Source organism: Myotis davidii, unplaced genomic scaffold (assembly GCF_000327345.1).
Source record: "Myotis davidii unplaced genomic scaffold, ASM32734v1 scaffold159, whole genome shotgun sequence".
NCBI classification, from domain to species: domain Eukaryota; kingdom Metazoa; phylum Chordata; class Mammalia; order Chiroptera; family Vespertilionidae; genus Myotis; species Myotis davidii.
In genome coordinates this window covers 900,513-927,669 of record NW_006291231.1, presented here as the reverse complement: position 1 = coordinate 927,669, position 27,157 = coordinate 900,513, and the positions used below count along the sequence as shown (strand labels likewise).

The 27,157-nt window shown below is 38.5% G+C and overlaps 1 protein-coding gene across 1 annotated transcript in view; it reads right to left on the bottom strand.

Annotated features, from left to right (window-relative positions):
- Window positions 1-2,904: 2,904 nt before the first annotated feature.
- FBN2 (fibrillin 2) overlaps window positions 2,905-27,157 on the bottom strand; it is a 248,313-nt gene continuing 224,060 nt past the window's right edge. The window contains exons 56-65 of the mRNA XM_006764368.2: window positions 23,675-23,800; window positions 22,143-22,349; window positions 20,933-21,058; window positions 19,154-19,276; window positions 17,665-17,781; window positions 16,714-16,842; window positions 14,784-14,903; window positions 9,362-9,593; window positions 6,615-6,786; window positions 2,905-4,791 (exon numbers count right to left, since the gene is read on the bottom strand). Of these exons, the coding sequence (XP_006764431.1) occupies window positions 4,417-4,791; window positions 6,615-6,786; window positions 9,362-9,593; window positions 14,784-14,903; window positions 16,714-16,842; window positions 17,665-17,781; window positions 19,154-19,276; window positions 20,933-21,058; window positions 22,143-22,349; window positions 23,675-23,800 (1,727 nt within the window). The 3' untranslated portion in view covers window positions 2,905-4,416. The remainder of the gene's footprint in view (window positions 4,792-6,614; window positions 6,787-9,361; window positions 9,594-14,783; window positions 14,904-16,713; window positions 16,843-17,664; window positions 17,782-19,153; window positions 19,277-20,932; window positions 21,059-22,142; window positions 22,350-23,674; window positions 23,801-27,157) is intronic.

Sequence of the window (27,157 nt, the reverse complement as noted above, 5' to 3'; positions counted from 1 at the left end):
GAAACACCAGCCTGGAAGAGAAACCAAGGCTCAGGGCAGTCATGTAGCTTGTCCACGGGGACAGACTCAGACACAGGTCTGCCCAGTGACATCGGCATCATGGTAGCCCGAGTTGTTCCCTTTTTCTCTCCCCTTTTATTTACAACTAATTGGATAGTCAAACTGAAAAAAAGTGCCATGCACATTACACCAGGACACCTGGAAAACATCTACCCACCTGGCATCCAAAAGTGGGTGGTGATGCCCAGCCCGCATGGTAGAGGTCTACCTATGAGCCAGGAGGTCCCAGTTCAATTGCCGGTCAGGGCACATGCCTGGGTTGCAGGCTTGATCCCCAGTTAGGGGTGTTCAGGAGGCAGCCAATTAATGATTTTCATCATTTATGCTTCAATCTCTCCCTCTCCCTTCCTCTCTAAAATAAAAAACAAAAACAAAACACACATTAAAAAGAAAAAGTGGAGAGACTCTCAGGCTGCAGATCCAAGGAATCAGTCAGCCTGCCCCACCCCCACAGATGTTCTCTTTTACTTGCAAGGTGATAATGCCCCGGAAGTTAAAATGCTGAAGTTTTAATGAGCTGTACATTGTATTTCAGGATATCCACTGCTCTGTACATGTAAAGGATTTTAAGGAAAACTAGAGTTAGAAACACATATTCCTTATTAAGGAAGATAAATATGGTTTTGTATTTATTTGAGAAAGTAATCATGCTGAGAAAAGAAACCAGAAACTTCAGGCTGGCTGAGATTGCAAATACGCTGTCCCCCTTATGCTCTCTGGGGTGTTCATGAATCTCCCTCTTTGCAGTCTCCAGAAGTAAAGATTCCTGAAGCCCCCCCACCCCCTTTTTAAACATTGTACTGTATTTTCACCACTCGCAATGGGTTTGTCTTCATCTTCAAACAGATTCCAATAATCCCCTCAAGGTCCCAAATATGTGTGTTCGACTCTTTCCAAAGTTTTTGGAGCGTGAAAGAAAGTAGCTGTTTGAATAAATTATGTATAGTCTCCTGTGGACTACTGTAAATTAGGAGTAGAATGGGCCACAAGCAACATGGAAAGACATGAATGGAATTGGTTCTTTCAAAGAGAAGGGAAATTTTCAGTCTATTCCTGAGAAATGTGGATATTTCTAAACTATTCAATTGAACCAAATGAAATTGCCATTTTGTAGGTCAAATGTGGCCAAACATTGGCAGTTCCTCATGGTTCAATTTAACAAATGAATTGACCCATTTCCCTTGAAGCATTAACAATATGAACCTAAAGAATCGTAGACTCAAGTAGACTGATGCTTTGTAAATTTTAGTTGTTTTTTCCCACTTCCCACCCCAAGCATTTATTCTGTGAACCAAGAAGGCAATGAATGCAAAACAAAATAAACCCCTAAGAATATTGAGAAGGGACAGATTATATGAATAATCCTGTTTGATATTCCTAGATAATGAAAAAGGGTACATGTTTGTATTGAGTAAAATTCTTATATATTATCCTGAATTATTTTCAATGCTCATGTGAAAACATGACCAAGTTTCATCTACCACAAATAAGCAGCAAAATCAAATTTAAAAAAGCTCAAAACCTAAATATTAGTGGAAAGCTAATCCATGTCAGCTGAAGAAGAAATTATTGCTTATCAATAAGCAATAATCCAAAACCTATTTGGTTTATATGTCAGGGCTTACATCATACTTTACTCTTGTGCAGTTTTTTGTAACCTAGCCGAGGTAATTTCTGAGGGGACAATGAATGAGGATGACAGCATGATACATACAATATCATTAGCAGTTAATTACCAGAGACATAAATTAATCATGACTGCGTCAGTGCTCACACTATGAGAATTGCAATCACGCTACCAGAGGTGCTAAGAAGGTTCTTCCGTGAAGGAGCATCTTGGACTAGTCATTTCCTTCTAGTTACATTCTTCTGTGTAAATCCACTAATAGGCTTTTATGTTTTCTGTGTAAAGCACCTAACAGTGTAGATTCTCAAGTATCCTCAAAAGCAAGTTAAAGCTGAACTGGGACTGTTGCCTTCTCAGAGAAGTTTGGTTCCAGGTAATTTCATATTACAGCGCTCATGCTGTGCCAATAATAGATGCCAGATGAAACAGAATACGCATGTTAACTTTTAAAGGATGCCCCGAGGCAAATACATATTTTCCTTACTCCATGCAGCTGATTTCTGATTGGCAAAGAACAGGATCAAGATCAGTCATAATCTTTCCTGGTTTTCTTATTCCTTGGATGAAAAATTTAACCACACAAATTCTCAAACCTGATATCGAATTAACTTCCAAGATGTTTCTGTACTCATTTCAACAGTGAGTCAGAAGAGAGTTTGTGTTAAATAACGTGTCATCTCTAGCCACTTCTCCGCTAAGGAAAAGTGGGTGACACTGCAAGAGATAGGACACTTTGGATGATTTAGGGTGAAGATGCCTTTGGGCCTGTTGTACGCCTACATACTTTTGCTGAACAACTCCAGTTCAGGAAAACACAGAAAAAGGCAGGCTCTCTGCGAGAATGTTTGACTTCCCCACAGGTGGTTTAGGGTGCTTTAACACCATGGCACTCGAAGCACATGTGAGGATGAAGTGGAGAAATTCTGAGGTCTTAGAATTTCTAGGAGGCTTGGACTCTGTTTGGAAGTGAACAGCTAACTGTGGATTGTGTCCTTCTATTTGAATGCGACCTTAAGTGGGACTTGTCGGTTGAACACTGCTGCTAACTTTGTGTCCCAGATTTGACAACCTTCCCTTGTCTTCCTATAAATGGGCCTCACTTGCCTTCTGGTAGTTTCTTTCATATAGGTCCCCATAAAGCCAAGCCCCTGCCGCTCGCACAAAAACAACAGGGGTCACAGTCCCATAAAACTCTTCAATCAGAAAACTACCCCAAAATAAGCTTTATTGCAAGAAAAGTGACATATTTGATACATAGACCTACAAAAACAAACAAGACCCAAAACCATAAGTTTTTCCTCACAAACACTTGATTACAAATTTACACTGTTTCTTTTTTTAGTTATTAAAACAAAAGAACCCCAAACTGGATATAACTGGTGACTAATCTTTGGTCAGCACAGGTGTGAGAGGAACAACCCAGAGCCTGCATGAGCTTTGGCCATTTCACATATGAGGTTTGGTCACTGGTCCAGGGACAGGTTCTTGGGTTGAGAAGAACATGGGAGACGTACTCTTATTATAGCACATCTGGTACAATATCTTTTTAAATGACTAAAGCAAACTAAAAATCAATTCATTGTACAAACATCTTTCATACACAATAGGCTATGATAAAATGAGGCATATGGTGTATAACTACAGTATTAATGAAAATTCTAAAAAAATGGATTTAAAAAAACAACATATATTCCTTGGCTGTACTGCATGATTTGTTTGCACATATGGCAATCCTGAAATAGCTTGAACATAATAAATGCACCATTAATCTAAGACAGCACCAAACACTACAGAACGCCAGGTGTTCCTTTTCAAAGGAACGGCAGTTCTTCAGCTGCCTAAGTACCACAAGTACGCAGCACACCCTGGGTACGAATGAGGTGTTGTGGGGAGCACATGTGCTTCCTTGAGGTTATGAGAAGGAAATACAGTACGGTTTGGCCTGCAACGCTACTGGTCTCACAAGCAGTCAAGGTATTTTGCTACAGTGTTGTGCTTCATCTTCATTGCCTGGTGTGTCTGGTGATGTGAAATATCGTCACAATGAGCTGCTCTGGCTTTGATCTCCTTCGTAAAGGAGCGAGTGACACTTCCGTCTTTTAAATTATTGGTTACACTGCCCATTCAGCTCTGCGAGGCTTTCTTTAAGATAATCAGATGTGTACCAGTTGGACGACTGGCAGAAAACCAAAGGAAACATCTCTTGAATCTACTGAATTTTTAAAAAGCACCTCTAAAAGAAATAGCTCAAATTTATAAATCTAAAGAAAAACAAGTGAGTTTCCCTTTTTGTTTACATAGTTTGTTCATTTCTCCATATATTATTGCATTAAAAATAAATAAACATCTATATTTTTTTTAATTAGCAACTATAGCAAAATACCCAAAGTGTTACAGACTGCTAACAGGAAAAAAAAAAGCTCACATTATTTTTGTGCATTTAGTGCCATATGCTGATCTCTTGAACATTTACGTTTTGTTTTTTTTAATATATTTTAAAGTGAAGTTATATAAAAAATACAGTAACCACGGTTGCCTTTGTACTCAAATCTTTGGCCACACCAGAGTCTAAATTATCCCACCCTGTGAGGGTCAACATTCTGAAGCTGAGACAGGGAGGAAAGAAACAAAGTTGTCTTTTTTTCCTCCTTAAAATTAGTCATTGATTCTCAAAGGCTTCTGAAGGCTGGCTGTGCAGGGATTTGAGCCTGGAACCAAGTCTGCAAGTGTTAATAGAGTTGAATCTGCAGCCTCATTCTGAGAGCCTCCCCGAGTTCCCCTAGGAGGTAGTCATCCTCATTGCTGTCTTCCAGTTTCTTAAGCTCCTTCTTCTTGTAGAGAGGGATGCTCGTGATTTCCAGTGTGTAAGTGCCAGGCACCGGCTTCCTCTTGGCCGTGTGCAAGTAGCTGAGCCCGTTCCTTTGGTGGATGCGGAAGATGCCATCGTCATTCCCTTGGGAGATGACATAGCGGATGTGGTTGTTGAGGGGCTCGATGGCGGGCATGAGTTCCAGGATGTGCTCCTTAGAGCCAAGGCCGGAGAGGTTGAACTTCATTCTCATGGGGCTGTCCATGTCCACACTCTCCAGGCTGATCTGTTCAACCTGAAGAAAGAGCAGGAAATGATGTGGGAGGAGCAGCTGCAGCACAGGAGCTGACCCAGAGGGGGACTGGCTGCTGCGGCTGCAGCCACAGCAACAACCTATTGCTCCCCCTTCCTGCACTTTAAGGAGTAGTGCTTGGGAAAGAGGTGATTTTAGCTTCATGTGGGCTGGTAGCAAAGGTCAATTCCATAGTGTGTGTCCTGTAAAGCTCTGGGCCTTAACCAGGTGACGTTACAGGGCTGAGCTTACAGACAACATTCACATTTCAAGTTTTCCTGATGAGTTTGTGGAATACCATGCTTCTTAATAATAAAGATAATTTGAAAAATAATTGATTTTTTTTCTTGCTGGGGTCAAAAGAATTGCAGCTGTTACCCACCAGCAGGGACTGTCCCCAGAGGAGTCTGCACTCAGAAGGCTTGGTTTGTAAGGCCCACAACGCACAAGCCCACAAGCCGAGTGCGGGAGTGTGTTTGCTAAGAGCCCTTGGTGCAGAGGGAGGGGACTGCAGTCCTCAGGGCTCAGATCTGAATCAGCTTTGGTAAAAGCCAGTGGGGCAGGGACCAGATAAACCAAGTCTCACTTGATCAGAGGGATGGGAGGTTTAAGGATGTTATCTTAGTGAAATAAATAACAAAACAAGAAACAAACAAAGGCAACAACCAATGCCTTGACTGGGCACCTGCTGGCTACAGTGGCCCCGAGTGCCCATCAGTGTTCTGACAGACTCACATCCCAGGTCCCACACTGGGAAGGTTTCACAGAGAGAATTTCTGGATTTGATGAAAATCTCAATCATCATATTTACCTCAGTGAGGCACCTTAGTCTATTTAAGGTAGATGTAACACTGGCCTATTTATTATTATAAAGTAGCATCATAGACCTTTTGGCTAGAAAAAAATCTCGTTTTATAGATAAAGTTTCTGAGCAAGCTGCCCAGTTCACACAGCCAGTTAGCTGTTTTTGGTGGAGGAATTTCTCAGTAACATTCACTGAAGGGAGTGGTGCTATCCCTGATATTAGGGAAAATCATCAACATTTCTAGATATTACAAGTGAGATTCACTGAACAGGTGTAATATACATGCCAGGTACCGTTCTAAGCACTTCACAGTATCAACTCAATTAATCCTCCCATCCCCCTTCAGCAGTATTTTTATTCCATTGCATAGGTGAAAAAGTTGAGACAGAGAGAGGTTAGGTAAGCATGCCCCATGTAACGTAACAAGTGGAGGGCGAGGGGACATAGTCAAAATCAGGCAGCCTGTGGACCACCCCTCAGACGTCTCTGCTAAAGGCCATTTACAACCAAGAAACACCAGCAGCAGGCAATTTAGATCTTCAGTTCTTTACAAACTACAAGTTATTTGGAGATATCATCTTATGGGAGGAACACCTAACTTACAAATGTCACAGAAGAGGAGACCAGACCTACTTGGCTTACGTACTGAAAATCAAAATCAGCCTACTTTACTATAAAGGCATAAAACAGAACTGGGCACATTTAAAATAATTTTTTGAATCATTTCAAATAAGTATTTCTAGGTGGGCATCTTATTCCCTTTGGCATAAATAAAAAAGAAAAAACGTATGACATGTGAATCTTAAAGTCTTCCCCCACCTCCCCGTCCTTGTGTTTTGAGCTAAAAAGCAACTTATTTTATTTACTTGTCTCTGCCATGTTGAGTCCATTAATTTAGCCATTAAATTTCAAGCTAGTTTTAGCTTCACTGAGCCTGAAACCTACATAAAGGTTTGCTGCATCATATACATGACTCCATATGGATAAAATCTGATACAAAACAAAAGTGAGGTTTACTCACAGCAGCGGGTTCGGGCTCATGAACACTTCTCTTCTGCCTGCCTTCTTTCTTAGAGTAGCCGTTGATTTTGCACTCATAACAGGCTTCCGGGGACAGAGCGTTTTCCTCATCCACCTCTGTGTCCATTGGCAGGTACTGCCCTTTGTTAAATCCCATTCCTGAGACACAGTGGCTATTTGCAACAAGAAGCAAGGTGCTGTTAGATTTTATCCTTAACTTTGACTATAGCTTTCCAGTGGTAGAGGAAAGACTTTTCAGAAAAAACACCTACAAAGCAAAATCTAAGCTCATACAAATAAAAACCTAGTAGTCTCTGTAGCTCTTTTCTTTAACACTTCATACACAAGATTTTCCCTTATTTTGAACAGCAAAATTCTGAGAGTGAGTTCTAAGCTTCCCCCATTTTTTTCTTCAATATACCTTTTAAACTTAAGCATAGTTGGTATACAAAATTATACTAGTTATATTAGTCTCAGGTGTGCAATACAGTGATTCAGCATTTGTATACCTTATAATGTGATCAGCCCACTAATTTTAGTAGTAATCAGTCATCATACAAACTTATCACAATATTATTGACTATATTCCCCTTCACCCTTTTCAGCAATCCCCCCATCTCCCTCCCCTCTGGCAGCCATCCTTTGGTCTCTATTTCTGTGAGTCTGTGTTTGTTGTTTAGATTTCACATATAAATGAAAACATACATTAGTTTTCTTTCTCTGTCTGACTTATTTTACTTAACATATACTCTCTAGGTCCATTCATGTTATCACAAATCACAATATTTTGTTCTGCATAATGTTCCACTTTGTATGTGTACCACATCTTTTTTTTATCCATTCACCTATCAATGAACATCCAGGTTGTTTCCATATCTTGGCTATTGTAAATAGTGATGCAATGAGCACAGGGGTACCTATATCTTTTCAGATTAATGTTTTCATTTTCTTAAATGGCATCCCCAATTTTTAATCCCAATTAGATGAAGCACTTGAGTGTAGTTAACTGGGGAAAGCAAAAGAAGAGTATGAAGTTCCAAGAGAGTGCTAAGAGAAGTCCTGTTCACAGCAAAGCTCTCTGCTGTAATGCCTAAGATTTCTCAAGTCCTATTTGAGTTAGTGAAAGACTCAATGTCTAGACCAGTGATGGCGAACCTTTTGAGCTCGGCATGTCAGCATTTTGAAAAAGCCTAACTTAACTCTGGTGCCGTGTCACATATAGAAATTTTTTGATATTTGCAACCATAGTAAAACAAAGACTTATATTTTTGATATTTATTTTATATATTTAAATGCCATTTAACAAAGAAAAATCAACCAAAACAATGAGTGTCATAGGTTTGCCATCACTGGTCTAGACCATGCCTTTTGTTTCAAGCATTATTATGTAACAACTAGAGACCCAGTGCATGAAATTTGTGCAGGGTAGGGGGGTCCCTCAGCCCGGCCTACATCCTCTCCAATCCGGAACCCCTCAGAGGATGTCCGACTGCCTCTCACAATCCGGGACTGCTGGCTCCTAACTGCTCGCCTGCCTGCCTGATCGCCCCTAACCACCTCTGCCTGCATGATCACCCCTAACTGCTCCCTTGCTGGCCTGATTGCCCTTAATCGCCTCTGCCTCGCCCCGCACCCAGGACCCAGGATTCCCTTCTCTGGCTGGTCACAGGCAGCCAGGACCCGTGGGAAGGTGGCTTCACCTGGGTCACGGGGCAGGAGGCTTGTCCCTTTCCCAGGCTGCAGGTGCAGGCACAGCCACTGGTGCCTAGGACCACGGGGCAGGTGGCTTGTCTTTCTCCCGGGTTGCAGTGTGGTTGGTCCCCATTCCTCTCTCGCAAGCTCATTTGTGCTTGGCTGGTCCCCATACCTCTCTCCCCAGTTTTGAGTGTCTGAGCAGTTATCACGTGATGGCGTGAGGGCATGATGGCATGAGGGCATGACAACCATTTGCATGTTAACTCTTTATTATATAGGATGGTGGACAGATGAGTCCACCCCCCACCCCTCAGTGCCTGTCTCATGCACTGCTCTTTCTGAGGAAGAGGACTCTGAGTGACTCCTCAGTTTCCACCTTCCATGCTGTTGAGCACAGGCTGCCTTGATGGAAGGAGGGAGGTGGCCAGCACCCCAGACCCAGCCCACAGGGCTTGAGAGGTTGCACTTGCGAACGTGTGATGGGCTGGAGGAAACCCAGGCCTGTGGAGCCAGCCTGGCACTGAGCAGTGCCACACCAATGAGGCAGGTCTTCCATGGGCAATAATATAAAGCCTGATGAACAAAGAGAGGGACACACTCCTTCCTCAGGAACTACTAGGCTGGCACCTGTCAAAATTCATAGAAAAATCTAAGAGAAGCCATTTCCACTTGTGCCTCACAACCCAGGTGTCTACAGCAACACGTAAGCTGCATTTTAAAATATCTGCTAGTCTCTGGCCTTCAGGGACCCAGCTGAATGAATTCAGGCCTTTATGCGGGGCAAGAAAGTGCTATTTGTTTACAAGTTCAAGTCTTACGCACACCACACGGGAGGTAATCCTGCAACATGGATGTAATCCATATGCCTTCTTAGTGCTTCTCCCTCCTATATCCTAAGTGACCAACGCTTTCATCTCCTGGGCTTCTAATCACCATTCACTTCCTTGCAGTGTCAGGCGGCCTGAAAGCCTGAACTCAGGGAGGAAACCTGAGTTGGACCTACCCTGTTGGACCTCCCTTGCTTTCCTGTGTGCGAAAGGATGATGGCCTTACCCTTGTCCCACTCTGTAGTACCCAGGTGGGCAGCCACAGAGGTAACCCCCCTCCGTGTTGGAGCAGCCGTAATTGCATGGGTTCTTGGAGGATGAGCACTCATTCACGTCGTGGCAGGCACTGGAGAACTGGTCAAAGGAGAACCCGGAGGGGCAGGCACACTTGTAACTCCCCAGGGTGTTATAGCAGGAAGCAGAGCCACAGGCATTTGGATTGGAGCATTCATTCTCGTCTATGACAGAAAGTAAGAAAATATTACCTGAGGAATATTTATGACAGAAAGTAAGAAAATATTACCTGAGGAATATTTATGACAGAAAGTAAGAAAATATTACCTGAGGAATATTTATGACAGAAAGTAAGAAAATATTACCTGAGGTGACCTGGAGGAGGGCCTGAGTCTCAAAGTACCTATGATTTCACAGTAGAAAGAACTCTACAACAGCATTTAAAAAACATTTAGTCCAATGGCTGACTTGCAAAGTATGTGAAAATAAAAAAATAAAATGCCCAAATCCAACAAATCCTAAATTATAGCTGTAAAAAACCTTGCCCGACACTTTTTTGTTGCTGCTGTTAATCTTTACCCGAGGCTATTTTTCCACTGATTTGTAGAGAGGGGGAAGAGAAGGGAAGAGACAGAGAAAAACACTGATGTGAGAGAGACACATCAATTGGTTGCCTCCCGCACTGGATTGAGCCTGCAACCAAGGCATGTGCCCATAAATGGAATTGAACCTGGGACTCTTCTGTCCGTGGGTGGATGCTCTACCCACTGAGCAAAACCAGCTAGGAAATTACCCAACACTTTTATATACTGTTTGTGCTGTTTATGAATCTGCTGGCAGCCCCTTGGGACAGGTATCTGCAGTTTGCCTACAGAATCACCCTTCTATTCTCCTAACAGCAGGGTAGTTCTCCAGCCCACACCTCAGATGAACGGATTCACGGGACAGCAGATGACTCACTGGGAGGCTGTGGGAGCCAGAAATGAAGAACCACACTAATGGGGTGAACTCTTCGGGTGCGGAAAGTGCTGTGGTGTTCCTGGTGGCATACACTTGTGAGGACATACTAAAAACCATCAACTGTACACTTTAAAAAGATGAATTTTATGGTATGTGAATTATATCTCCGTGTTAAAAAAGCCTACATCTGTATCTGTATTTGTGTCCATTCTCCCAGCAATCCCCAAAGCCTTCATTATATTGTAGATGGAGAAAACATAAAATCTAAATACCCTAAGTGGAAATACTTGAAATGAACATTATTTAATTGGGTCTATTGAACCAACAATCAACGTTTACCTGCGTGAGGACCCCTTAGGTGCAGACTGTGCCTTCTGAGACTGTCTGCATCCAGCCATCAGCTGACACCGACCTTCCTGGCTTCATGACTAACATTAATACTTTAAATGCCTGACAGCAGGATGATTATGTTATACCTTCAGTTGCATTTATCATTTTAAATTCAAAGAGTGTGCTTTTAAATTTGGAGACTACAACTTAGCTCTTCACTGTCTGGTTGATATATAGCCCCTGGCTGGGCTCCTTCAGAGTTTATTATAATTCAAATTTCACCCTGGGCACAAGTCACATTTGTCCTGTGGGAAGTTCTTTCAAATTCTGTGACTCCAGTGGAGCACAGTGTGTCTGTTTACTTAATATGTGATAAGTATATGTTTCAGGCCACGTGGGGAAATGAGCCTATTTGCAAGAGAGTGTGCGCCTGGAACATAACAGGCAGAGGGAAGGGCCGAGCGGCATGGTGCAGGGAGGTTATGGAAGACGCAGATGGCGTCTCAGCGAAGAGGCCTCTCAGACAGGAAATTAAACTCCATTAAGTACGGCACAGAGGTTACTGAGAGGGTAGATGTTATTAGGTACATTTTTGTATCATGATTATAGTTTCAGAATTAAATCAGACCGCCAAATGGATAATTCTTAATCACTGGATATAAAATCTGCTATGATTACCTAATATGTACCAATTCTTAGCCTCCATTTCATGGAAAGGAGATACATAAATAAATTCATAGTAACTAAGCCACCTGTGACATAAATATAACTGCCGTTTTATTTCTGCCACAAATGCTCCTCTGATTTTATAATTACATCGGACGTTTAGATGCACCATTTCTCTCCTAATGGAGAATGTAAATTAGGTTATAATTTAACAAAATGAACTTTCTATGAATATAGTATTAGACATTGTGTTAAGTAGAAAATGTACCAGGAAAAACTGAATAATTGAATAAATTCCATTTTAACATACCAATGACAAGAAAAAATTTAAATATATAATATTTTTGGAAGCACCATTATATATTTCATGTTTATATGCTATAAATGTACATCATAGTATAATTTTATAGCCTTACGTAATCTGACTTTTAAAATGTGTTCCTGTGTGAGAAATATTTTGAGTTGACTCAAGCCTCACCAAGCTATGTTCAAATTATTTTGAAAGGGCATAGAAGCAACTGGAAGTTACTAACACTAAATAACTAAAAGCTTCATATATTAAGACATAATTTTACTTCATATGCAAGTGTTAATAATATTCACTTATTTTCAGTTCTGAATAATTATCATGCTTGCACATATTGGAGAATGTTACCTACATCTGTATAATCAATGCACCAGAATGGGATAAATGTCCTATGGTAACTAACTGGCTGGAAACTTCTCAAATTTTTCCTTTGAACTAAAAGCTTTTGTCAGTATTAACACTTACAGAGAAATGTCATTTTTCTTTCTTTCTCTTATAAAGATTTTTAGAGAGAAAGGAAGGGAGAGGGGGAGAAGGAAATATTGATGAGAGAGCAAAACATCCATCAGCTGCTGCCTGCACACCCGCTACTGGGAATCAAGCCTGCAACTCCAGCATGTGCCCTGACCTGAATCGACCAGCAACCTCTGGGCGCACAAAACTATGTCCAACCAACTGAGCTACACCGGCCAGGGCAAGAACTGCCATTTTTCTCAAATTGAAAATAGTACTAACAGCACTGTAGGTTTTCGATTTAACACTATTTAAATAATCTGATGCATTAACTAGCAGTTCTGTTCCTTTACCGGGAGATCCCAGATAAATCTATTTGAAAGACTTCATTCTCTATCTTCTCTCAGTCATATGAATGAAGATATTCACACACAGAGTGACACATAAAAATGATTTGTGCCTTTTAATTTGCACTTTGTCATACTTCTTGTTGCTTTTATTAGTTCCTGATGGGCTGTATAATGCTATTCTTGTTACGTATTTCTGTTAAAATTCCAACTGTGTTATGTGGATTCAAGGCAAGGAAGTCCGCAGTTTTATTAGAGACCAGCTGGGTTCCTAAACCCTGCACAGAAAAGTCTAGAACCTTTCAAATAAATGTCTGTTGCCTCTTGCTCACTCAGGGACCTGCTGCTTACAGGTGCCCATTTTAGTAGAGCAAGCTCACAAAAGAATACTTATAGTTGGGGATATCTGCTTATGTCACTTTAGTTTTGAACTCATCTTTGAAAACATTTATCCTTCTGTCCAGAGGGTCCCTCCCAATTAGAAGGCACAGGGGTGTGTCACTGGACTCCATTGTGAGATGTTCTGGGGTGACTGCCTTGCTGAGGTGCTCAGTCCAGGAGACCCCACAAAGAGGACCTGGGATATACCACACAGTCTTGATTTTAAGTCAGATCAAATTTAGTGAAAGCCACCGTAGCTATATTTACACTAGATGTTTACAGACAGAAACTTCAGGAAACTTAAACACTTGGAAATTGAGTTCATACTCCACACATAATCCTATTTCTATTTATGACTGCCTTAAAAAGAATTCTATATAAGCTGACACGTGAAATATTAGAGGATCATTCTTTTGCATTTAGTTTCATAGAATTAACCAAGAAGTCCATTTTATTTGCTAAATAAAGTACTGGACATATGTTATGAACAACACAATATAATAAAATTGTTCTACACTTTTAATAGCTATGTAAAAAATACCATTCTCTATATTTTGAACAGTGTGCATACACTTTGCCTCTTTATGAATCAAGATATCAGGGCTTAAGGACTTTTGCAACATATTTTGTTTTCTTTTTTTCTGTAAAGAGAAAAAAATAAATTACACTTCTGAGATTATTCTGGTTGGTAGCCTAACTCTGTGGTCGGCAAACTGCGGCTTGTGAGCCACATGTGGCTCTTTGGCCCCTTGAGTGTGGCTCTTCCCCAGCCTTAGGAGTACCCTAATTAAGTTAATAACAATGTACCTACCTATATAGTTTACGTTTAAAAAATTTGGCTCTCAAAAGAAATTTCAATAGTTGTACTATTGATATGTGGCTCTGTTGACTAATGAGTTTGCCGACCACTGGCCTAACTCATCATTTCGACATCCTTTAAAACTTTGTCCTTAAACTAGTGATCAGTAATAGTGTTTGCATTTCCTGCCATGAGGATGTATCCGTGGTGTGACCTGGCACACAGCCATGGAATAGTTGTGACTTTCAGAGTTGGTTCTTCTCCTTTGAAATTTATCTTGTGTTTTTTTTTTCTTAATTCACTAAACTGTCATTTGAAATTTCTTGTGAGAAGACCATAAAGGATAAAATCAGATTAATTGAACGAGTAGCCTGAGCACAGTAAACTATCTGAAGTACATGTGGGGTAATTGAAATCACTACAGAGAAACAGGAAGCACCCTGCCATCTCCCTGCAGTACCACTGTCCTTTCTGCTCCGTTATGTTAGCATCTAATGTCACAGGGTATTGGGTGGTGTGTCTATGAAGTGCATTCAAATGGAACCAAGAAGTTAGGCGGGTAAGTTAGCTGGTTACCCAGAGAACGGTGCTCTCTTTGATCAACCTCTCCTTAAAAGGAGAGTTTCCATGATGATCATCAATGCAAGAGATGGAGCCCAGTGCCTACTAATTTGAAACAATGAACACTTCTGTCTGGAGTTTTTAATGGAATCTGCTGTAACTAGGTACTATTTCTACCTTAAAACAATTCAGCTCCTTCATTACATCTATGTGACTGGACAGCTCAGATGGATGATCCTCATTAAGTTGATCTGAATTCCTTTATATTTGTCTGAGGGGGACAAAAAGCCCCTGATCTTGGCAAATGAAAATGATGATTCTTAACACAATCTTCAGAAACTTAAACTTATACCTAGCAGAACATGAAAGTTTTTGTAAAAGCTCCAGTTGCGTTACTGTTCAGGTATTTAAAAACCATGTTCTCACTGTGGGCATTTTCAAATATACACAAGTATAAAGACTAGAATAATGGATCAGTCCTAAGCACTGTTTTATTAAGTTCTAGGATTCAAAGGTTACATAGAAACAGCAACCTTTATTATTTGTTCATTTTACTTAAAGCTACTTTAAGGTCAGAAAAGCAGATGCTATATAAGAAGTGAGTGCTCACCAACACACTGATTCCACTGGTAATGCTGAATATACCCCTGAGGACAACCACACCTGTAGCCTCCCAGGATGTTCTGGCAGCCGTGCTGGCACCTGTGGTTCCCATCACATTCATCAACATCTGCAAAAACAAGCCCAGCAAGATCTTCAGGTAAGTTTTTTCTAAATTCTTAGATACACTCCAAACACAGCCTGGGATAGCTATTATCAGGGGAACAAACAAGACACAAAGAAAGGCTGTGATTTTTCCAAGTCACATGGTTATTAGTCAGTGGTGGTACAAAGAATGTTTCTGAGATAAGACTTCATTCTTATACTATCCACCAGACCACACCACATCAATGCTCTAAATAACATTTAATTTCATCAACTCAACCACAAACGCTGTGCATTTTGGATGGATTAACTTGCAGATGGTCTGATTTATTTGGTAAGTGATATAAATATATTTGCATTACATTTCTAGTAGATTCAAAAGTGATTGACTCTAATCTTCATTTTCCGGAAGATACCAGCACTAAAGAGATACCTAAAATGTATAATTTTTTTGCCTGCCAGTGTGGCTTAGTGGTTGAGTGTAGATCTATGACCTAGGAGGTCATGGTTCAATTCCCGGTCAGGGCACATGCCTGGGTTGCAGGCTCAATCCCCAGGAGGGGCCATGCAGGAAGCAGCCAATCATGATTCTTTCTCATCATTGATATTTCTGTTTCTCTCTCCCTCCCTCTCCCTTCCTCTCTGAAAACAATAAAATTTAAAGAAAGTATAATGGTTTTGCAAGCAGAAATTTTTTATTACCATTCAAGATTAATTAGAGGCAAATTTTAAGTATTTAAGAATGTTATTTTTAGACACGATGTGGTATTATTACACATATGGAATAATTTCTTTGTTCATACGTGCATACTCTTTTGGAATGACAATGAGGCTTTGAAATCTACCCATAAAGAGTGAAATAAAATTGGCATGTTTGATGTGTATGTAACAAATTTATATGGATAATTAATAAATGGTTATCTTATGTGGATAGTCACAAGCTGAACTCACACGTGGCAAGCAGCTGTATGTTCAAAATACATTCAAAGTCTCAATGACTTCAAATGTAAAATACTAAAGTAGAAAAATTTAAAACTACTTGGTGGCAAATTAGATACACATATAAAAGCCCTATAATACTTATAAAGAGTATCTTAAAAACTTTGAATATATATCTAGAATTCATAATCATTTATTTCTTTTAAAATTTTTCATTATTGTTGAAAGTATTACAGATGTCCCTCCTTTTTCCCCCCCCATTAACCCCCTTCATCCCACACCCGCCCCTCCCAGGCCTTCACCACACTATTTTTCATGCCCATGTGCTATGCATATATGCATGTAAGTTCCCCATTTAATCTCTCCATAATCTTATATTTCTAAGAATAAGTAGAGGGCGACTAAAATAAATAAAACACAAATTGCCATCTGCTAAAATCTATATAATTAGCAGCATGCTTTCGATACATTTTTCCAGTTCTCTATGACAATTGGTTCTTTTTCTTACACTTAATTTTACACATTCAGGTATCATAGAACAAAAGTCCGCCCCCTTTTTTTTCCTGGTGCAGTAAACTCATTCACTACTGTAAACCATATTAGGTATAGAATTCTTTTTCAGTTCAATTCTTTTTTAGATCAATAATGAAGTAAACAGTTCAGTTACTTAAGAAGCCAGTTTGTACTCACCGAATTTTGTTTCAGCACATTAAAGTTTTCCTCTGCCCTCAGAATAATTATGGAAACTTATGAACAAAAATAAATTGCTGGGTCCTAAATTTTTAAATATATTTTTCTTCTTTTGAGATGATCAACATTTCTCATTTAGTGGCTTGGAAGGAAAAAGAAAACAGCATGCTGTATGTGTTTAAGGGTTTTTGAGCAAATAAACTCACCTTCACAGTTGAGTCCAGTGGCATCAAGGGAGAACCCTCGTTGGCATTCGCAGCTGAAGCTCCCAGGGGTGTTCTGACAGATCCCCTTTGCTCCACAAAGGGAAGGCTGAGACCCACACTCATTGTTGTCTAGCAAAGACAAATTATTACATGATTCAAATTTCACTACATAAAGTAAAAAGTGAACTATGAAAGGCTAAGTTTCCCAATTGAAAAGAGCACTTTAGGGAAATGGATACCAGTATTCACTGTCATATAAAGGTAAAAGTAGGAAGAAGGAGTGTATTTCAAGGGATGTGTAAGTGGAACATATTTTGAGTTGACCGAGGACAAGGTTTTCAATAATATGACCCAAAGAGCCTTAACATATGTGTCTTCTAACATTAAAAACCCTAACATGTTCATTAGCATGGTCCAAATTACAGTGAACCTTTGATCAGATTTTATCTGAACACATATTTAAAATGCAATATAAAGGCACTGCTTGGAAGATGCCTTCTGTGTGTGCGTGCTCAGACTACACAGTATAGGTTTTTTCTCCCTTTGAATATTATCCCTGAGAAAAAAATCTATATTATTAGCAACATTTTTATTTAATTTTATTTTTTAAATATATTTTTATTGATTTCAGAGAGGAAGGGAAGGGATAGAAAGATAGAAACATCAATGATAAGAATCATTGATTGGCTGCCTCCTGCACGCCCCCTACTGAGGAGGATTGACCCCGCAACCCAGGCATGTGCCCTTGGCCGGAATTGAACCTGGGAACCTTTAGTCCGCAGGTTGACGCTCTATCCACTGAGCCAAACTGGCTAGGGCAAGCAACAATTGTAGACCACTAATTATGAGGGATTGGTTCTAACTATAAGTACTGAGACATTACCATTTTAAGTACAAGTTTTATGCATCTATCAAAGTTTGTAAAATTTCCCATTTGTAGTTTTGTCTTACCAATACATGCAGTGTGGTGCTGGGTGAAACCAGGTGGACATTTACAGGTAAAACCTCCCAGAGTGTTGACACAGAGAAACTGGCAATTGTGCTGTTTGGTTTGACATTCATCAAGGTCTGAAATGAGAGAAGCCCAGGCAAATCAGAGCAGTGGTGTCTGGATATGCATCCTTTGTCGTGAATCCACACGAGATGTTTGATCTACTGGGAATATTCTGCCAAAGTTTTTGCTGGAATTTTTATAGGCTTCAATATGCATATATAAGCGGTTTCTTTTTTTTCCCCTTTTTTTGACAAGCAGTTTCTTTTCACATACCTAAGCAGCATAAATATTATGGGTTACTGTGATAGACTGATGAAGGTGATACATCACACTAAGTTTTCTTAAAATAAGAAATTGAATGAAGGAATCACTGTGGTTTCCATGAATTGTTCTCAAAGTTATTATTCAAAGATTATAATTCTTGTATTGAATGTACAGTTTAGTACATGGCTGGTCACTTATTCCTATTAAGGGAGAGGGTTAAATAAAAATAAAACAGAATTTGGAAATTGATGTAGGTCTTAATGCAAATATTGAGTCAGGGTCTCAGGTTCCAAATAAAGTCACCATCATAAACACCAGAGGAAGCAAAAACACAGCATCTGTGACTCTAGTCATACCCGGAAGTAATAGCTGGACTGGACTGACAGAAAACTCAAAATGTGATTTTGGTTAGATTGGAACTTAAGATAGAAAAATATATTTAAATACATTTACAAAGCAATGTAAGATATAAACAAGATTAATTCATTATTTTAAAGTTTAAAAACACACACATTTTAGTTGTACTCATTATAAATGTGCAAAATTAAACTGACTCATAATGGTTCACTAAATAGGTACAAGAGAACAGTACTGCTTGCTAGTTTTTTATATATCGGAAATAAAACCTCATTTTCTTGAGCATAATCTGTATTTCAAAAATTTAATTAGACAGGAATTTCCTCAGTCTAATAATTTCATACTGATGAGATTAATATAAAATTCAATATATGAGTATAGTATTGGAGCTATTTTAATTATCTAATTTAGTTTGATAATTACTTTTAATACTAACAAAGCAAAAAAATTTAAATTTAACAATTCATTTTTAGACTATGGCAGTAATAAAGATAGTTTGTAGAAATGAAATCTTAGATAACAACAAAAAATCTCATTTTAGTTATTTGTCTTAATCTCTTCCCTCACCAAAATTAATTTGTTTTAATTTTATTTGTTTTTAAATGTGTGTGGATTACTCTAGGAAGCAAGCCACTGCAACATGGGTTTTAATTTTGCCTGCCTCCTACCACGTGTCCTTTATTAGAATTTTCTATGAGTAATAAAATGGTCATTAAGAAAATGAGATTGAAGGAGGTGCATGTGGCATAATCCCCAATTAGCTAAATTTGAATCTGAAAGAAGAGACATAGACAAGGGTCATAAATGCCAGTAGCTCTTCCTCACCTTTGCACGTTTTCCCATCTTCCTGCAGGACATATCCTCTCGGACACGAGCACTGGTAGCTCCCCTCGCTGTTCTTGCAGATGAAATTGCATGGTTTCGGGGACTGGGAACATTCGTCAAGATCTAAATCAAAGTGATGTGAAGGTTAAATTCTTGGTAAAATAAAACAATTAGCTTCTTCCCTCCCTCCTTCTTCTTACTTCATTCATTTAGCTTTTTCTCTTCAACTTAAAATGGAAAACAGCCAGGGAGAAATGATGCACAGAACAATTTTCCCTCAAGTAATGCACTGGTTTACTTTGTAGATCAATCTATGGATCTTGGACAAATATAACCTTGACAGTTGACCAAGGTTAAAACACCCACTCAATTCTTTAGATTAATGTACTTTGGTTTACAATTTGAGAGCCATAAACTTAAAAGCAAGAGTTTAAAAACATTTTTTGACATGCAGATGTAGCAGAATTTCTCTTAAACTCTCCAGGCTGACACTCCCTGAAGTAGCTTGTGGGGTCATGGACTGTGCTGGAAATCTTCCACTTGCCTGCCAGGTCCAGTCCTCTCCCTAGTCCATGCTGCTCGTGGGCCCAGGAGCCTGCTCTCTTGCTCTCTTGTCTTCTGGCTGGTCCTTGTTTCCTCAACTCTTTGCCCACAAGGTGGGCTCAGGCTGACTGAGCCATGGGATCAGAGTCATAGCTCTCTCAAGGCAGCCCTCTGTGCATAACTTTCTCCTTCCAGGTCCCAGCAGCCTCTCCCTCCCTCCTTTTGGTCCAGGAGTAGTGTGGCCCTAGTACACAGCACCCTCCCGTGGTTCTGCAGACACTGTCCACACCATATAGACGGTTTCTTTGTTAAGCCCTCCTTAAACTGTCCTCATTCGACTATGCCACCTTTTTTTCTGCTAGGACTCCGATCGATAGCAAACAATTTACATTTCCTCCATAAAACATATTGATTGATACCCACAGAATACTGAAAGCTCATGGTTAAGAGCCTATTCTCCCTTACTTTCATGCCCAACCAAGTGAGACAAATGCTTACTATGAGTCAGCTTGTTTTTTCTTAACTTTTTCATGCCAGGTGTGCTTTATTAATGAAATAGGCAATTTAGAGAATATCATGTTAAGTTGATGAATCATAAAGGAGAAAATATATTTTTTCTTCAATGAAAACAAAGTTGAATATTTTGGGAAGACTCAATAAAGGCAAATCACCTTTGTCCCCAAACTGTGATAGAATCACGTGGGTGAGACAATAAAAAAATTAGAAAATTAGATTGTAAAAATGAAGATTGTAAAATTAGATTGTAAAAATGAAAATTAGATTGTAAAAATGTAAATTAGAAAAAGAGATTGTAAAAATGTAGAAGGTTTCTGTACTGAAACTGTTTTGCTACTGGACATTTATATTATGCAAAAACCAGCAATGAGAAACAAGCACAAAGCATTCCCTCTTTATATACGAACACACACATCCACAACCCAAATCCCTTTTCTCTCATCAAAACAATGTCAAACAAATGTCATTTATACATCTTAAATTAAAATATAAAGTGTTGAAAGTTCATTTTTTATAATTGAACAGTTCTGTGTCCCAAATGATTGGACAAGGCCTCAGACAACTACGGTGATACCAAGAGCCACATTACTGAAAGGAGTGGCATCATTTTAATAACATGTACATTGCAGAGCTCCCTAATAAAGATACTCTACTGACAGTAAGTAACTTGCAGGAAACAGTCGCTGACAAGCTCCCAGGCACAGAGATGTCCTGCCTTACCTACACACGAAGTTCCGCTGATGTCTGTGGTGTAGCCCACCTTGCAGAAGCATCGGAACGAGCCCATGGTGTTGACACACTGACCATTGGTGCACAGGTTTGGCATGACCTTACATTCATCAATATCTGTGGCCAAGACAAAACCGAAACCAAAACCAGGTAGAAGTCAATATATACTTGAGGTTAAAACTGGTTAGAAACCAAGAGATTTAAGGAATTGACACGAGATAACTAACAACCAACATTCATGGTGCCTTTTCATAATTCAGACGAATGGCAACATGGAAGGGACATAAAAATAATCTGCAGTGATGGGAAGGGATAAACAAATGAAGACTGCTGTTGAAAGCCCCGTTTAAGTTTACTCGTTTTGCAACCTAAGTATGAATTATTTTGGGGGGAATCTAGAAAACTTTCTTTGTGAAGTTCCACTAATTTGGAATTTGTGATAATTTCCCATGGATTGGTCTCAAATCTGCAATAGCATTAGACTCAAAAGAAAGGGATTTATTAGCAAATAATCAGACATAGGGTTGGGAATCTGTATAAGGATAGAGGAAAATGGTATTTTTCAGGAAATTAGTTGGTTGTACAAAAGAATGGAAACCACTAATCAATTATGAGAGTTGCTGTTTTGTAAACACATTAAAACAGACTAAATTTTGGTGCACACTCAAATAAATAAATAACATTTATTTAAGTCCGTATAGTTTGGGGGTTACAAGCATGGCCTTTGGGGGTCAGACAGATATGTTCCATTCCTGGGTCAATCCCTTAAAAAGGGTGTGATCTTGGGAAAATTACTTGTTATAGCTTGTGTTTTGTTTCCTCATCTGTTAAAATGGGAATAATAAATTCTACCTCTTAGATTTGATACAAAGTCTAAAAAGTATTAGCAAAAAGCATATACAAACACATACATAAAAATATTTTAGCGATTATTATTGTACTAGAGGCCCAATGCACAAAATTCGTGCAAGAGTAGACCTTCCTTCTCCTAGCTGCCGGCACCAGCTTCCCTCTGGCACCCGGGACCGGACTTTGCTTGCAGCCCTGGCTTCGTCTGAAAGGTTGTCTGGTCCAATTAGCATATTACGCTTTTATTATTATAGATTATTTTTATTATTATTTTTCCACTTTTCCTTCAAACTAATCCTAATGAATGAAGTTCACTGTTGGATAATATGCACCAATTTCTTCAACTCCTTACCTCTTCCATCAGTGGTGTATCCCGGGCCATGAGGACATATCTTTTTGTACTGGGCAGTTCCAGGAAGTGGGCAAAGCTCACACTGGTGACCCCAACCTCGCCCCCCATCACAGCAGCATTCTGACTTGGTGACAAGGTTGCGGCTGCTGGATGCCATCTGACACATCGTTTGTAATACCTCTGCAAAGCAGAGTCCCTGACGATTGTCTGAAATGACAGCGCAGTCAATAGGAATCAATGTCATGGAACTGACACTTCATTATCTTGAACTTCAAATTAAATAGGACAATCAATACTTTCATTCTTAGCTATAACTTAACAAGGTAAATATTCTTTGATATGAACAGTCACACTAAGATGGTTTAACAATTATAACATTTTGTTGGGAGTTAAGTTCATAAAGTGTTCTATCACTATAGACAGTTTGTTAAATTTGGACAAAAAGTGACACTATGTTTTAGAAAGATTATTTTTCTTTAATCCATCAGCAACTAAGTGATAGTAAACTACCATTTCTGTAGAATCCAAATAAAAATCAAATTATTTTCCTTTAAATAGGCAAACAAGTATCAGAAGTTGTTTTTGAAAAGAAAATTCTAGACTATGTTATAAATTTGGTAATATTCAATTTAATCTCTTTTAATTTATACATCTAAAAGATGGTTCAAACATTTAGACTAAGTAGATGTTTTTAGAACAAGGATAGGGATCTCTGTGATGTAGAGAGGCAAGAAATCATTAATATGGTTTTTATGAACCATCCTAGTGAAACTGTTAATAATATAAAAAGAAAAGACCACTTTTTATATCTGAAAAGGCTGATGGTTAGTAAAGGTCTAGACTGAACAAACTATATATTTTCTTGACTAATAATTTCCTAGGATTTAAAACAGATGACATCATTTTGAGAAAAATCTGATGTAGTTGAAACATGCTGTTTTTACACCAAATCAAATGATGAGTAATCTTATTTCTCTTGGTTTGCCTTAAGTTTTACTATTCCATACTTTTATACCTGCTCATAATGTACTAAAATGGCTTATAATATATGCATTATAATATAACACAATGTTTGAGATTTATATTTTCCATAAGAAAATATTTTCTAAAACATTTTTCTGTACCATAAAATAAAATTTAACCTTTATTGCATTTTTAAAATATGGCCTTTACTTTAATATCATTAATTCAGCAGAGCTTACCACACATTAAAAATATTTTCTTTTGGAATTAAATCATCATCCCCTGATGTAAGTTTTACTAAAGTCACATTTTCCATAGACTTTAATTAATATTAATCTTGGGAAGACTATTTAAAATGTTATTTATATGACACATAGATGTGCAAGTAACGCACATATGGACAAATACGTCATTTTAATAGGTGTGTATCTTCAGGAAGAGATATGTGGATTACTAAGATTGAGAGATTTGTTTAGTAGACAAGGATATATATGTAGGGCTTTTCTGTGATGACATCATAAAACAGATGTTTTATTTACCAAGTAAAATACACGCATATATCAACTTACCAAGGCATTCAGTGCCTGAGGAACTTGATTGAAATCCTTCATTACACTCGCACCTGTAGCTCCCAATAGTGTTAACGCAACGCCCATTTTCACAGATTCCTGGCTTGGTCCTGCATTCATTTTCATCTTTAGAAAAATAAATAATGTGAATAATGAATAGATTATAAAATTAAAATTGCCTTATAATGGATTATATCTTGTTTAAAACGTCTTCACTAAAGTACTAATATGATGAGATAAAAACTAGTCATGTGTGAATACTGATTTATTTTCAACTTTAACTCATCTTCCAGGTGGGTTCTTTCTTAACAAAGTGTGCTCTTCCTCCTTGTCCCCCCTTGCAGGGACGGGGTGGTGTTTGATGAAGAACTGGAAAACTGACCTCCAAAAGGGATAGACACCAGACAAGGAGGGGAAGAATCTTGGGAAGAGGATGTCATTTTTGTGATATCAGAGAAAACCTGGGGCAGAGGGGTGGAAGGTGCTAGGGAAGGCTGGTGAGTATAAGAGCAAATAGTTTTTTTAAAAATTCTCTATACACCTACTTATTGTGATTATTTAATATTTTGTAAATTTTGTTTGAGGTTTTCTTCCCCCAACACTATGTTGTCAGGAGTGTAAAAAAAAGTGCAAGACAATGAAATCTTTTTGATAAACTGTTTTTTATATATTTTTAAATTTTCAATTTATTGGTTTTAATTTTGCATGCGCTTTCTTTTTTCAGCAATTGCCTTGAATATCTTGTTCCAATCCTTTATTTTTAACCTCTCTCACATTTTGATTTGGTACATTTCTTGTAAAAAGCACCAACCTGGATTAAAATTTTTTTTAGAAGTACATTTATTATTAACCAGCCATTTCAAGTACTTGTATCTATTATGATTACTGATATATTTGAATTCTTACCTGCCATTTTACATTGTTTTATATCTACCATGCTATTGCCCCCTTCTCTCAATATTTATTAAATTAGTCTACTTTTCTATGCCATCCTCTCTCATCCCAAACTCATATTTGGAAGTTATAATCTTCTTTCTATTCTTCTAGTGGTAACTATGGGACAACTTCAATACACACTCTTAATACTTTCCTAATACGTATCTGTTTAAAAAGCTTCTGGCAATAACAAGTACCTTGCCATGAGTTTACTTCTTTCTGTTCTCCCCCTGTGGTACTTGCCATGTTTTTGTGATCTAGAAATATTTTTTTAAAATATTTTATCCACCATGAGCATCTATTTTAACCAAATTATGAGGTTTACTGGTTTTCTTGGATCACCATTGTTTCATATGTACTACTACTTCCTCCTGAATTAATTAAGAAAATATATGAGTATATACTTTGGTTATCATTCTAGAGAAGGTACATGTGTGGTAAATATTCTAAAACACACGTCTGACAACTTCGCATTTTGCTTGTTTTCTCACTTGGATTGAGTATAGAATTTCAGTTCCAAAGTATTTTTCCTTGGAATGTTTTGAAAGTATTGTTCCATTATTTCTTTTTACCCAATTTTCCTGTTCATGTGTAGGAAATCTGGTTTTTCTCTCCTTCTAGAGAAAAAAGAATTTATACAATAAGGGTTTACATTCTGCTCTTAAGTGTTCTGAAATTCATCATGATATATGTTGGTGTAGACACTGTTTCCCTTTTAGCAAAAATAACTTGTGCGGAAAACTTAAAATATATGCAGAAGGATTGAGCTAAGGTATGGATTTAAGTAATTGCATAGTGTCTATTATTTCTAGAACTTGAGGGTTCAAGGTCTGTCTTCTTGATTTATCCTATCCCTCATTCACCTTTATTTTTATTTTATTTGTTTGAATTGAGCTATTTTTTTCAAGAAGGGCTCTTGTGGGATATACTTCTCGAGTGCCTCAACATTTGATAATGTATAATATAGTTTTTATACTTGAAAGATAACTAGATATGCCTCAAAATCCTAGCTTACTTTTTTTAAAAAAAACACATTTTTATTGATTTCAGAGAGGAAGGGAGAGGGAGATAGAGAGAGAAACATCCATGATGAGAGAGAATCATGGATTGGCTTCCTCCTGCACGCCCCCTACTGGGGATTGAGCCCGCAACCTGGGCATGTACTCTGACCAGGAATCAAACCCATGACCTACTGGTTCATAGGTTGGCGCTCAACTGCTGAGCCACGCAGGCCAGGCCTAGCTTACCTTTGTTATGCTACGATTGGCATTAACAATTACTGAGAGAACTTGAAAAAAGAGTAAACTGATTTTTTTCCCATCTTGCAGGTAATTTCTTTTTCTGCCTGGTTGCCTACAGCCAACAAAATTCATTTCCCATCTTTACTTTCTTTCTTTTTTTTTCTGTTGAAATTTGTAAATCTACTAGGGTGTATCTTGGTGTGATATTGTGCCACCTATGAAATTTTGATTTCCAGCATTCCACTTTCTATGCTTTGGCAATTTCAGGATTGCCAATGACCCATCACTTCACTGTCCATTATACTATGCACACTCATTTCCTTCTACCTACTTGTGCCTGATGCAGTGCAGCAAACAGACTAGGTCTTGCTTTAGTGCAAGACTGAAATCTCAGACCGGGAGTGGTACTCCCTTGACAATCCTACTATCCTTCCTAGTATGTCCACACTCCTGCTTTCTAAAATGACTATCACATATTAAGAACTCATTCATCTCCCCACAATGAACCACCTGTCTGCACCCTCATTTTCAATCTCCTGTTCTTTTTCAACAGCTGAAGTATCTCTGGTTTTTCTCAAAGGTCAAGTGTTTGAACTTGTACTCCGGATTACCTTCCAGACTTCACAATTCTCCTTTTTTTCAATGAATCATTCCCTCAGCGTGATTAAAAAAATAATCTCTCTCAACATATTATCCCTCCAGCAACTACCACATTTTAGTTCCCTCAGGGCAAATTTTTTTTTTCCTTGCTCAGTTCTCTGACTCCTGTTTTATTTTACTCCAGCCTTATTGAGGTATAATTGACAAATGAAAATTGAGATATAGTGCACACCACGATGCACATATTTTCTGAAAGTATTCCTTCCATCAAAGTCATTGACACTTCCATCAATCACAGATTTACATTTTTGTGTGTGAGAATATTTAAGTTCTACTCTCTTAGCAAATTTCAATTATATAATACAGTGTTACCAACTATACCACCATGTTATACATTAGATCCTCAGACCTTATTCATCTTATAACTGCAAATTTGTACCCTTTTACTAACCTGTCATGATTCCCCCAACTCCTGCCCCTAAGGAACCACTTTTTCATTCTGTTTCTGTGAGTTCAACTTAAAAAAAATTCTACATATAAGTGATAGCATATTTGTATTTTTTTTTTTTTAGTCTGTTCATCCACAGACACTTAGGATGTTTCCATACCTTGACTATCCTATCTAATAAAAGAGAAACATGGTAATTGGCATACGACTGCTACCCTTCCCATTGGCTAATCAGGGTGATATGCAAATTAACTGCCA